General features: G+C 44.2%; 1 protein-coding gene and 1 long non-coding RNA gene across 3 annotated transcripts in view; one reads left to right on the plus strand and one right to left on the minus strand.

The window, feature by feature from the left end:
• Nucleotides 1–13459, minus strand: part of LOC142896955 (uncharacterized) — a 525186-nt gene that overhangs the window by 368099 nt on the left and 143628 nt on the right. The window lies entirely within an intron of this gene.
• adgrv1 (adhesion G protein-coupled receptor V1) overlaps nt 1–13459 on the plus strand; it is a 104425-nt gene that overhangs the window by 1739 nt on the left and 89227 nt on the right. For both annotated transcript variants that reach the window (XM_076038990.1, XM_076038989.1), the window contains exons 2-4: nt 8724–8911; nt 9669–9818; nt 12853–12948. In XM_076038990.1, coding sequence (XP_075895105.1) covers nt 8726–8911; nt 9669–9818; nt 12853–12948 — 432 coding nt within the window. In that variant the 5' untranslated portion in view covers nt 8724–8725. The remainder of the gene's footprint in view (nt 1–8723; nt 8912–9668; nt 9819–12852; nt 12949–13459) is intronic.

The following is a 13459-nucleotide window of genomic DNA, read 5'->3' on the forward strand; positions in this document are numbered from 1 at the left end:
ACTGCCCGCCTCTCTCTCTCGCTCTCTCCCTCTCTCTCCCTCTCCCCTTCTGTCTCAGCACTCTAATGGCAGATTTTTTTTTTTAACAAAAGGGGACGTTGCCGTAAACAGAGCCTGCTCATTGACCAAAAGTTGTGATGTGTTGCCTCTGGCAGACGGGGTGAGACGCAGGCGATGTGCGCTGGGGTCTGGGGATGAGATGAGAGGGCCTGTGTTTCCAGGATAAGAGGATAAAATGCTGCGGTGTGGAGCTCTCCATTTCAGAACTCCAGAGCAACAGGCGTCCCGCTTCTAGTTATCATTTCAGCAGTTTGTCTATGGGCCTCTGGTCAGAACTGTGTCTGGGTCACACTTGCATTTTTTTTGTTTGTTTGTTTTTGTTCCCTATTTGGAAGTGGTATAAATAATGTGAAATGAAATGCTTGAGTGGAAATAATTAGTTAAACAAACATCTTAACCCAGGTGGTGCTTATCTTCTCTATGGAGAAGAGGTTATAGGGTGTGTGTGTATATATATATATGATAAAGCGAGTCAACATTTATAACTCCCAGTTATACTCACTCTTACCTCACTAGCCACATATAATTAGAGAAGTAAGTGTATATGACAGGCAGTATGCTAAGCATGGAATGTTTGTGGTCTAGAAACAAGTTGTAGTGTTGATTTAGAAGAAATGTTCTTCCCATTCCTGAGAGATTGTTCATAAACTATATCTGGATGTAATACACACTAATTGTATCAGAGCTTTATAATTATTTAACATGAAAATTCTCTAATATGGACAATCCATCCAGTGACAAGTTCAGACACTGACGATGTGAAAGAAAAGAGGCTGTTTGTTGCTATGTCTCGATATGCTGAATTGTACTTTTAGAGAGAAATTTATGCTATTGGCTCAGAGCAGCTCAGTCAGCAGTTTGCTTGAATCTTATGAACATCCTAATATTTTTGAGAGTAAACGGTTATTTGCTTTCCTATGTGGTCCTGTGACTAACTGGCAACCCTGCATGCATCTGAGTGCAAGTGTCAAAAAGCATTTGAACTAAAGAAAGTAATGGGACAAAATGAATACATTTAACGTCAAGGTTTAACAAAGGCATCAGATTAAACATTTTTTATTTTAGCAGACCCTGTAGCTACATCATTAATATTGAAAAATATTTAGCATGAAGAAATAACCATGTTATTTTTTTTTCACAGTCTGCCTTTAAACTTTCCTGGGATTATCAGATCTGATGCCAACATGACTGGATAAAATTAAATTTACATTTAGTTCAAGGATAAATCAAAGTCATAAATATGTCTTTTATAATGGCTTCTTGGATTCAATACTCGGTTTTTAAAGACACTTGACAGTTCGGGCTCACACACAGGAGACAGTATCATGTTTGGGTCCTTGTTGTCTTTGGAGCGCAGCAACAGGAAAGCCGTGGGCTCTCGGCGGCGGCCAACAATCCTGAGGTCTCTTCTGTGGCCTGACCAACCACATATTGTTCCTAGTGAGAAGACACTAGCTTGGTAGCTTGGTGCCTGCAGCGCGGCCACATCCATGACCTCGCTGTCAACTCTAATTATGGCACATAAACACGCGCGCACACATGCGCACGCTTTTCCGTTTCATCTGGTGTGCGTCAGGGCAGCTGTCCGGCATCCCAAATGGAGTATTGAAAACTTGGGCTCTGATGTCCTGCGATGCCGGTGGGTTCTTGAGATCGGGTCGGCCTCCGGAGCCTCCGCGCCCTGCTGTGCCGAGTGTAACGCATGGCCAGTTCCTCTATTAGGCCCAACAATGATCAATAAAGAAACACTCCACCGCAGACGGCTTGGTCAAGCATTAGTTCCCGGCTTCAATCTTCTGTTACCTTTTAATCTCCTTTCAGCGTCAAAGTGGGCTTTGTTTTTGAACCCGGCAGACTGCAGGCGAGTCTGCAGGAGGCACTCCCACTTCATTTTCGCTGATGTCAAAACATCATCGGTAGGGAGAGGAGAGTTTTTGCCTGCGGCCTCTGGCTCACAGCAGCGTGTCTGAGCTAGAAGCAAATTGAATGAAGTTTGGAACACTGTCGCTAACTGGCTAGCTGGCTATAACATAAGCATTAAACTTGATTGACAGCCTTATTTGACACATAGACCTCTCTCTTTTTCTTTCTTTCTTTCTTTTTTAATTTTTTTTAAATGTTCCACGTCATGGTTCCTGACGCCCAGCCGTAAATCTGCCGGCCGTTCCGGGGACGGGACGGGGGGGGGGGGCACACACCACGTGGAACGTGTCACTCGGTGGTCCCTCTTCGCCCCCATTTGGTCGTGTCAGATGAGCAGGTCACACTTCACGTTTGGCTGGAAGTACATCATTGCCATTCATCCCCGTGTGGGTTCCACCACTGCCTCCTGTGTGTTTTATGTGTGCGTGCGTCCATGGGGCAGAGCAGGAACAGCGAGGGTGCCCATTCAGAGCGTAGACCTGCTGATGAAGGTCGCCGACTCCGAGATCAATCTTCTGAAAACCCTTGTTTCTCTTCATCGCCCTGACTATATTCACCCCCCCCCCCACTCCCCTGTGTTGTGTTTGACCCCCCCCGTCTGCACAAACACACACACACATTCATCTCCACTCCCCTTCTGCCCCCCCCCCCTCTTTCTTTTCTTGCCTTACTCTGTTTATCCCTCATTGTACCGTAGTCGGTCATGGCAGAGGAATTTCACAAGTTGGTGGGGGTTGTTTATCATGGTAAAAAGATGTATTTATCTAGGCTGTCTGAATGGCCGTCATTATAGTCTATAGCTGATGGTGATGAGAATCCGTCATACTTAATAGAAAACACCCACTTTCTATGGCCTTCGCCGTGTGATCTGTGGGAATTGCGCCGTGTATTCATTAGAAATGCTATTCAGGCGGCGATACCTTTAAAATCAATTAGCATGCTTGAATGCGTGAAAGCACCCACAGTCAAATGTGTGGCCGACGTGCACGCACCTGTCTGTGCGCGCGCTCAATGCAGCTTCTTCCCTTTTTTTTTTTGTTTGTTTTTTACAGCTTCAAGTTCTTCTTTTTCTCTCTTTTAACTGCACTTCTTTCCAAGTGCTGCCAAGGCCTGAGAGAGGCTTTCTCCCACACCTACTGTACTCAGGATGTGTAGGGCCGCGCACGTCCTTGTCCGGGAGTGATAGAGTAGAGCTGAGAGAAAAGGAGCCGGGCTGAATAGGATGGTTTGGACTCTGTGGAGAGGCAAGTTCACAGTGCCAGAAAGTAGGAGTTGCGCCGTGAGAGGGAACTGTGGCAATTTTACAGAATACACGCAAAACGTCGAAGAGAAGCAAGGGCGCGAACAAAAGGCGAGTGCTTAGAAAAAAACAAAAAGAAAAAACCTGTGTAGCGGTCACTGAATCGTAAAGTCCTGCTTTCCTTTCCAGTGAGTGCCGCTGCCGCTCCCCACCCAACCCAACCCCCCCCCCCCCCCTCCCCCCGGCTTGGGTCGCCTCTCTGTTTTGGGAGTTCTTTTGAAATGCAATTAGCATTTTCATCCAGGCTCGACCGGCTACATGCAATGAAGTAATACCCTTTCTAATTTGCCCCCTTTGCTCTGTTAGACCGAGGAGCACACAACCTTGTTAAATCCCCTGTCCGTGCTTTTCTGTCCCACCCTGTCACTCTGTGTCCTACAGGCTAATCAGTTGAATTGAGGGGGAGAGAAAAAAAAAAGATGCCCCACATTGCTCTCAATCAGGTTGGCCAATTGTAAATACTTTTCCTTTTCTACACCGTAGTTCCCACTGCTTAAATAAAAAAAAAAAAAAAAAAAAAAAAAAAAAAGTAGAGAAAGTCTTGTGTTGGCCGCTGTTGGCTCAACTTGAGAGCAGCCGACCACAGCCGTGTGGACAATACCTCAGCGAAAAACTCTCCCTCTCCTTTTTTCACAGCAAAATGCACACTTGATTGGCAGCCTCTTGCCCCAGAAGGAGAAATGCCTGTTTGAAAAGTATCGTCTGACAATAGCTGGAAGGCTGACCCCTCGCATTTTTGTTCTTTGCAGAGGAATTCATTCAAGTGTTTTCTAGCTCTCCTTATGCGGCGGAATGGCACAATTTGCAATTCAGCATGCCACCGGCCTCATTTGCCCAAATCCCCCCCCCGCCTTATTGTGAGAAGAAAAAAAAAATATGGTCGCTTTTTTCTGCTTTTTTCCCTCAAATTGAACCGAGTTTCTCTTGTTGCGCAGCGCCCTCCAAAATAAGCCGCGTGACTAACGCGGCATTTTGTCAGATTTAATGATGTATGTTTTAGCCCTACTTGCTTATTAAGTTTCTTAATTTTTTCCCAACTTCCTCGAATGGCGAGAACGTTCACTGATCCAAAAATACCACGAGGAGAAACTCCATGCAAAGTGCAATTATGGGCCTGCAAGCTGAGCCGGCATGGCAGCCGCGGCCACGCCGTGCTGAGAATGGACAGTGGGTGGTTTCTGAGGTAGAGCCTGACACACACTGGGCTGGTGGCAACATTTAGCGGAGGAGGGACGGTGGTTTGGGGCCAGACACATTTTGGACGCCGAGAGTTTATAAATAACAGCTGGGCTGATACAACAAGCAAGAAACCTTTTGTTTACGTGCGTTGAAAGACGGTATTTTGTTTTCTAAGTGACAGAAAATGGATAGATGGATGTTTCCATGGCTTTTAATGCTGAAGTCGTCATGGAGTTTATAAAGCATTATTTTTACGAAATGTCTGTGTCAGTAGAATTGAATGCGGGTGAGAAACCAGACATCTGACTCTTAGGGAACCTTTATTTTACAGAGCTCACATCCTTGACATCCTGGCTAAAGCACAAATTCCACCCCTCCATATTATCACCTAGTGTTGTATTTCTTTATTTAACCTCCTGTCTTGTATATCTCTGTTGCCATTTTAGCCTGTCCTCTTCGGTTTTCCGATTTGCGCGGTCCATTCAAAGTGTGACTTTTTTTCTCAAAGGGAAAGACTCAGACGTCGCAGGAATGTCGTTGCGTTTGTGGAAGTAAATGACAGTGCGGCTTCTTTCTGCGGCTGCTCCAACTCCTGACCCTAAGATTGATGAATGAAATCCAACTAGGGAGCCTCTACGGACCGGATATCCCTTGTGTGTGTTTGTGCGGATGATGCCCTAACTGGTCTGCATGTGACCACACGCTCTTGACCGAGGGCGTCTTAGGACCACGGAACCTGCAGGGATTCATGGGAAAGCCCTTCAATAAATCTCCACATACTGGCATCACATTGAATCCTATAAACCTGCTAATGTGTCCTGTCGGGAAAACCAATGTGGAAAAGTCTTGATCGCCAATGGCCTAAAAGGAAAAAACAGCAATAGATGCGGAAGCGTTCGTTTTTCTTTGGGAATTGGAGTTCTTTCCAGTCTGGACAGTCAGTCTGTGACGGCACGTTTAACAGCCAGAAACCCGACAGGTCCTCATCGTCGGCACGCAAGCGCATTCTATTCCTTCAACGCTAAGAGGTCACACCTACTGACTGCAAGGTCCTGAAAGTTCAGTGAATTATTGATGTTTGAGTTTATGACGCAGAGGCCACTCGCAGGAGAAACTCTAGAGGCATCAGCACCTGCCACTGACCCCGGGAGCAGCCCTGCAACCTGACGCTGCCTCGGCACCTCTGACAGGGATATCCAGTAGATCAGTCCGTCTGCGTGTGTGTGTGTGTGTGTGTGTGTGTGTGTGTGTGTGTGTGTGTGTGTGTGTCGGTTGCGCAATTACAATTTTACTGGAATGGGGACTTATAGGAGGGCTATTAGCAACTACTGTGTAATCGCTGTGACTGGTCATTGCGGTTTCCATGTTGAGGTGGCAAAAGTATTCACATTCTGTACTTCAGTAAAAGTACAGATACTTGTGTGAATGTTTTTCTAAATGTAAACAAATATAAAAATAAAGATTCAACTGCTTCACTCAAGTAAAAGTAAAACAAATCTTACGGTAAAATATGATCCACTTTTGTATTGAACTGCACAGCAACATAGTTCAAATGGCTCTACTTCAAGCAACAACAATCATTATACAGTATTAATAAGTGAAATATTTTGAACAGAATTTGTATCTTTTTAACACCTTTTTTATACAATGAATGGACTGGAAAGTACAGATAATTGTTGATAAATGCAGTGAATCATCACCGGGAGGTATAAAATGCTAACAGGGCATGTGCTGGAAGAGGGAACAGAGGAGTCGGTGAATGCAAGTGTACGCTGATGGGTTGTTGTTTTTTTGCGATGTTTTGTGCCTATACTTGTCTGAGTTCTTTTTTTTGTTTGTACTACTAAAGCCGCCCTGAGGTGAAGCGCTAAAAGGATTATCTCATTTAAACAGGATCTTGATGTGATTTGCACCTACACAGTGATGGTTTATGAAGACTGAATCACACACAATGTTTGATTTTATATGTTTTATGTTATTGTACACAGATAAAAACAAATGACCTTGTTGTAGTGGCTAATATGTGTTTGTCAGGAAGCTACATGTTCAAATGGAAGTTAAGTAAAGTATGATGAACGAAGTCAGTTGACTTTGGGTTCGGAATGATTCAGTAGAGGAAATGTTGGATTTTCACAAAGTGAAGCCTCTCTAGTTTGTGATGGTGGCTGCGGATTGATTGAGCGCCAGTTCCTGGGGTCCTGCCCGCCCCCCCTTAGCCATAATTCTGCCTTCCTTTGGCTCAGGATGTGTGTGATGGACAGCGTTTGCAACTCATAACTCTCCAGCGTCCTGGCTTGACACCCACTGTCTGTCTGAGCAGTCAGGCCTTTTGCATTTGCATGGGTGCCAGCCTTTTGCAAGCTCATCCGTGTATGCGAGTGTGTGTGTGTGTGTGTGTGTGTGCACAGGCGACTGCACCGTTTGCTGCCTCCCCACATGAACTCTGACTCACAGCCGTATCAATGTCAGAGGTCCGCGCCAGGCTCGCTATGCTGTCTTTCACTGTGACAGGCACATCTTTGGTGTGTGCGTGCGGCCTGCGGGCTCAGGGTTTGGCACGATGCGTGGTGCCAGCGCTAACACTGTGTCCAAGAAGCAGACCTGTGCCATCTTTCACTTTGAGGAAATCAAAACTAAATAAATGGTCTGATAGATGCTCGGCAGGGGAAACACCCAACCGTTTTAAGAGAAGAGCAGGCCTGCAGAAAGTTTCAAATGGTTTGATCCCTTGTGGAAAAGTTTTGGGTTTGTTTGGGTTCAGTTTTTCTGGAAATGTATTTTAAGCACAAAGATTTACTGGAACAAAGCGCGCTGCCTGTGAACTGCGGAGACACTGCTCAAATTTGGCAGCATATAAAAGACTAATTTACTCCAGAATATACAAAAAAAAAAAACAATCCGATATGATCAACTACAAGCAAGATGGACCAGTGTACACCTTTGCTATTCTAAGCCCTCAGTTGGATGGAGTAAGACAGAGTTTGTAGCTTTTCATTCAGGCTCCCAGTGAGAGGTGCAGGAAATCTCTCAACCCCAGGAGAGAAAGCTGTGTGGGTAACCGGATTAACTGTCCTGGCCACTCTGTGTCCCTCCTGCAACATACTCACCTCCACTCTCTTCCCATGCCTTGCTTTCTGGCCCATTCTGCCCAGACCCACCAGATTCAAATTCTTTTTTGACTGGATTTAACAGCAAGTCTCCTCGTTGCGGTTACGAGTGTGAACCGCACGGACACACACACGCATTATGACACACTATCTTACTCTCTAAGCTGACACTCCGATTGATGGATGGTTGCTATTAAAAACCAATACTGGAAATAAGTCAGGTTAATATAGCAGTAATGGAACATATGAGGAATGGGATATTTTTAATGTCCGGTTTTCCAAAAACCTTTGAGAAAAAAACAAAAAACTTAAACACCATGACTTCACTGGCTGGTGCTACTGATGTTATTTCTCAACCTTGTAATTAGGGGCATTTTTTGAAAGTTGTTACTTGTTTGTACTGTTGGCATGGATGTGTATTGCAGATTATGAATGGGATGGGTGAAAAAGGCAGCAGGAAGAGGAAAGACAGACAGAGTGGTTGCAGCTTAGCTTTAAATTGGCTCCACCTCACTTGTCATGCTGTGTTGTTTTGTTGTGCTAGCCATGACAACTGTCTGAGTGGCTCCGTCGACTTCAGGGATTATTCCGGGTGAGGAGAACTGAGGATGGGAGCCCAGACAAGACAAGACAGGGGGAGGAAAAAAAGACGAGGGGAAGGGAGAATGATTAGAGGAAGCAGGAGGTCAGAAAAGATAATTACGGCGATCGCGGAGGTTGGCCACCTTAAACTGTGGTTACGTAATGAATGCAAGAACTGTGTGGGATCAAATTCATGGTGACACGGCAACAAATAGCTTTGGTCAAAGGGGATACGGCCAGAACAGCTGCTTTAACTCCACCGACAACATGAGGACAAGAGGATGTTGCGTTAGTAATAATAAAGGGAATCAACTGGACCACAATGCCCAGAAGGCCTGCCAAGCCTCTCTGGCCCCGTAAAAGCTTCATTGCTACATTACATTAATACTCAAGGCCAATAAATCAACAACTGCTTTCAATGCCAACACCGAGATAAAAAAAAAAAAAACTCCACAAGGTTATTTATGAAGCGCAGAACAAGTGTGTTGGATTCATAACGCTCTACCAAGATGCAAAATCTCACTGCTATATCTGTCTTTTTTTCCCTCTCTTTTTGCAACTGCCTTTCCCAGGAATGCTCCCTGTCCTCCTGCTAGCTGGGTTGATTCTGGCTCTGTCCATCCCTGGCACTGCGTCTGAGTCAGCCACGCTGCGGTTCCTGGGCCAGACCGAGTTTGTTGTCAACGAGAGCAGCACAGCTGTGGTCCGTCTGGTCGTGGAGAGAGTGGGAGATCCAGTCAATGTGACGGCGTTGGTTCTGGTGAGACACAGAAAAAGCACGTCGACGTTGACTCATGCGCCACACAAGTATTGTCCGTGGCGGATACAAAAATGGACATGATTCGGTTTTAGATTTTGTCTAAAAACAAACTAAGTCGTGGACAGAATCTTTTTTAAAGTCTTGACTGTATGTTCAGATGGATGGGGTCACCATGATGTCTCCCATTGGTATGCAAATACCTGTTTTGAAACCTAAATATGAGATTCACGGTCGATAGCGCCTTGAGTTTCTGGGTTGCTTTAAAGCCCAAAGATTTCATTTGGCTGTGTGGTTGGTGCCCGAAGTGGGCAATGATTGGACTGCTCCAATGCCCGCCCACCTGCTGCTAAGCTGCCTGCACATGGTTGCTAAACTGGAGCCACTCCTACAATGGCAATTTTTATTCAAAATTAGACACTATGGCCTATTGGACAGTGTTTTTAATAGCGATTCAGACCAACAAAACATTTTAACCAGTGTGTAGAAGTTTGAATTTTGTGTTGTTTTCCATCCTCACACCGGTCATCTTTAGTCTCTTTGCAACCACTTTTGGCGGTCCCTGCTGGGCAAACGATATATTGCAGGTTTTTGGCCCTTTCGTAATGGCCTCCCTTTGAAACCGAATGCCCCACCTCTCTCTATAGAGAGGCATTGCTTTCATCCCATCTCTGATCTCTGAACCTATGTCAAGTTCATTCGGCATTTCTTGTCTTCAAATTCACGTAATACTGTGCCACACCTCGCTTGTTCCATCCAGCTCGAGGGGGTCGACACGGGTGACTTTGAGGCGGTGAACGCTGCAGCCTTCCTGCTTTCCACTGAATCCAGTAAAACCATCTTCATTGCCGTCAAGGATGACAACTTGCCTGAAGCCGATGAGACGTTTACCTTCAACCTCAAACTGCAGGTAATTGGCCAAAGTGATTGTGTATGCAAGCTGTTGTGTCGGTGTCCTTTATGATATATTGTAAACAAAAGGTGTGAATGCTGTTCATCAATCTTCAATCCACATAAGCTGAGAAAGATGGAGATAAACATATTTATTTTTTCCTTTGAGTTCATATTTTGGAGCCTGGTGATTGTTATCCTAAATGTTATTGTAAGTTATCATCTTTATCAATATATTATCAAGTATACATTTAATAACTACAATATTCTTGGCATAAACTCTCATATTTCTACTTGTGCAATTTTTATATTTGTTGTACCCTACGTCAAATGCTGGTTCATTGATTAATGATGATTTCTTAGTTCACCCTTACTGTACCTCATCCACCAGGCAGCAGAGGTAAAGTCCTCAGCAGGAGGGCTACAGTAGAGCGCGGGAGGCTCTAAAGCTGTGAGGTCTTTGATGTGCCTCATTCTCTGCTCTGTAGGAGTTTGTCAGCGCCGACCCAAGTGGGGTCAAATGTTTTGTGTGCCTCTGAAGTTTCCCACTAAAAGACACCTTCGTAAAGCGAAATGAACTCTGACAGCCACTGAGTTCACGCACAATAGATTAAAGGGATTCTCTTTACTTTCCCCCCTCCACTTTTATGGGCATGTCAGTTTTCTTTTTTTTTCTTTCTTTTTTTCGCTTAAATTCTGTACATTTTTGTGCGTACAATTGCAAGGAACACAATCGAAATCTCAGTCTGTCAAAAATGGAATGAATTAATTTACAACACAGGCACATTCAAATTTGTGTCAAGCATTTTGAACACTTTTTTCTTAAACTTGTGCATCATCAGCATGCAACATTTGCATTTTTCTACCTTTATCTGATGAACATACAGTACACAATAAATAAATCCCTGCCCGCACATTTTTGTTTTAGCATTAACATTATTAGCTGCCTTTCCATTAGCGCTAGAATAGCGCAAAACCTAAATTTCACAATGAAAAACTGGAAATGGAAACACCTAAACTTCAAAAAACATCTCAAATTTCGCTAAAAGGATTTATCATGAGGTTGTTTTTCAGAAGTATTGACACAGAGGTATATCGCAAAAGAGCAATGGAAACACTTTTTCCGCATTTACACTTCAGCGGATGTGACGTACAAGGTCACATGACCAATTCAATTCAAGTGAAAATGCTGCGTTATGTTTGGACGGAGGAGGAGACGCAATATTTTTTCCAAGTAATCAAATAGAAAAATATTGCAACCATTATTGACAGCAAACGACATCAAAATGCAGATTTATGCAAGATTTATTTTTTACCTTCATCTTCCTCAAAGTGGAGTCTTGCATTGAGGAGCTTTATTTCAAATTTGTCGAAATTTTAGAAACATTGCTTTTATTTTGCGAAAAACTGTAATGGAAGCGCAGCTATTGTGTTCTTACTCATGTACATAGACCTTTATAGGGGGGGTAGATTTTGATTTGAAAGTTGTAAATCCTTGTCAAAAGAACTGTGCTAACCTCCAAAAATGCCTATCACCTACAGACTATCTCCATGGTTTTATGTAGCCTTTAGCTGTCATGGCTGATTGATGAGCCAAAGAGGCCTGGTCTTGTCTTTTCCTCTGCTGAAGCACCAAAGACAAAGGTCATTGTGGTTCGTAGATCAGTCATGCTCGTACACAGCACAACAGCAGCTCAGAACAGCTGTCTCCAGAGAGTGCCCTTCTGTATGTCAGTTTCCATTTGACGACTGTGTTTTTGGGACGTCGGTTCAAAAATCCGCCAGTTCAAGCCCATATTTAGCATGCCGCTTAAGTGAAACACCAGATGAGGCCCACTTAGCCCCTCTGTTGACACTACAGCAGGGACAAAGCCTTGGCCAAATGTTGCCCTATCACCTTACCGAAGGAGTTGTCTGGAGGATGAATGTACAACAAAGAGGCATCATAGATCAACTGCAAGAGACAGAAAGTGCTTATCTGGGTACATTTCCCAGAGAAGATGACAACTATTTAAAAATAATGAACTCTATAAGCAGCAGTGTTTCTTTAAAATTGCACTCAGTGGAACATAGCAGGTGCAGTCCCCCAGCAATGTGAGCAAAATTACATTACATGTCCAACAAACAGGATAAAAAAAAGACCTGCATCAATGGTGTCTGTGTGTGTTTGTGCTTGTATGCTTGCATGTGAGTGGCTTCTTGGCACAGCCAGAAGCTTTTCGTTTGTAAGAGTGTGGATTTTGTGTCTGGGAGTTGACTTCTACAAGAGTTGAGAGGCAGAAAGAAAGCTCTGCTACAGCTGGGGAAAAGCCTCTTTCAACACAGAGATCAATGTAAGAGGCCTTGGTTTGAATTTTCTCTTTCCTTTGCCTTCACCTTAACACGTGCACACACAGAGACTCACGCATTTAGTGGTTTTGCCAAAGACTATCAATAGGATTGTGTTTGGCCCAGATGGATGGAACATAAAAAGATCTTGGTTATTCTCCAGTGCACCTGCACTGAGCATCTAGTGAAGGGATTTGAAATGTTTTGCAGCTCTGTGCACATGGTCTCAACCAAGGTGGTCGTCAGCAGCTGCTCGCCGAGACATTTGTGAAAACATCGGCCAGCTCTCCAAAGGAAACCTTGGACTCTTACACTAAACAGAGAGGTTATGGTCTCCACAGCCCATTCTGCACATGTGATAGGTTTGATTTCTGGCGTTTGAGTGCAATGACAGGCTCAACGAGCCACAGCACGTTCTGAGGAATTCTAAGTTTGTCCCGTCTTAGTGCCAAATCACAGCACACGACCTGAGGAGGTTTCCTGCTGAGAGCTATCCTGACAAATCATCCAGGCTGAGAGCAGCACTTCCTGTCTTTGTGTCTTCTCATCGGGGTCTCTCAGCAGGATCACAGAAAAGTGGTGCAGGGCAGTGGATAAAGAATGAGCTTGAGCTTTTAACACCGGGGGGAGGTCGTCTCTGGGGAGGTTTAAATACGTCAAGATGTATGTTTGTTTCATATTTTTTCAACCTTCTTCTATTCGTGACATATCCACCTGCATTTCAGAGTTCCTCCAATGGCGTGACACTGGGAACACCCAACAAGGCAACCATCACCATCCTCTCGAATGACAACGCCTTTGGAATAATTGCCTTCAACTCAGTAAGAGAGCTCAAATGCAATTTATTTATTTTATTAATCCGGGTTCATCATGCAAATGCTGTGCAGCTGTTTCTGTTCCACATGTGTGCATAGTGTTTTAGCACTGTAGCAACTGCACTCAAAAAGGAGCTTAGTATACGAACAAACAAACACGCACCAAAAATGGACAACTCTATTTTTTGTATCATCTTTTCATCATGCCGTGCTGATGCAATGCTGGATGAAGTTTCCTCATCCTCAGAATGTTTCTGGCGGCATTCCTCTAAACAGCTTGAGTGGATAAGAAACAGTAGGAAACAACCACAAAACCATAAAAATGGCTCCGTACGTCTGCGCTGGCAAAAGTCATAGGAATCTAGAATTGATTTGGAATTGAGGAAACTTGGATTGTGTCAATTGCAAGTCTTTTTAGGTGTTATTTTACATTTCTAAAAAAAAAAAATATGTCCCTCGGCTGTTAAGGCAAATGCTGTAAAAGTGATTGATGGCTCCAGCCAGACCTGTTTGTCAT

This window comes from Nelusetta ayraudi, unplaced genomic scaffold (assembly GCF_046127955.1).
Source record: "Nelusetta ayraudi isolate G7.1 ecotype Tasmania unplaced genomic scaffold, CSIRO-AGI_Nayr_v1 ptg000058l, whole genome shotgun sequence".
NCBI classification, from domain to species: Eukaryota; Metazoa; Chordata; class Actinopteri; order Tetraodontiformes; family Monacanthidae; genus Nelusetta; species Nelusetta ayraudi.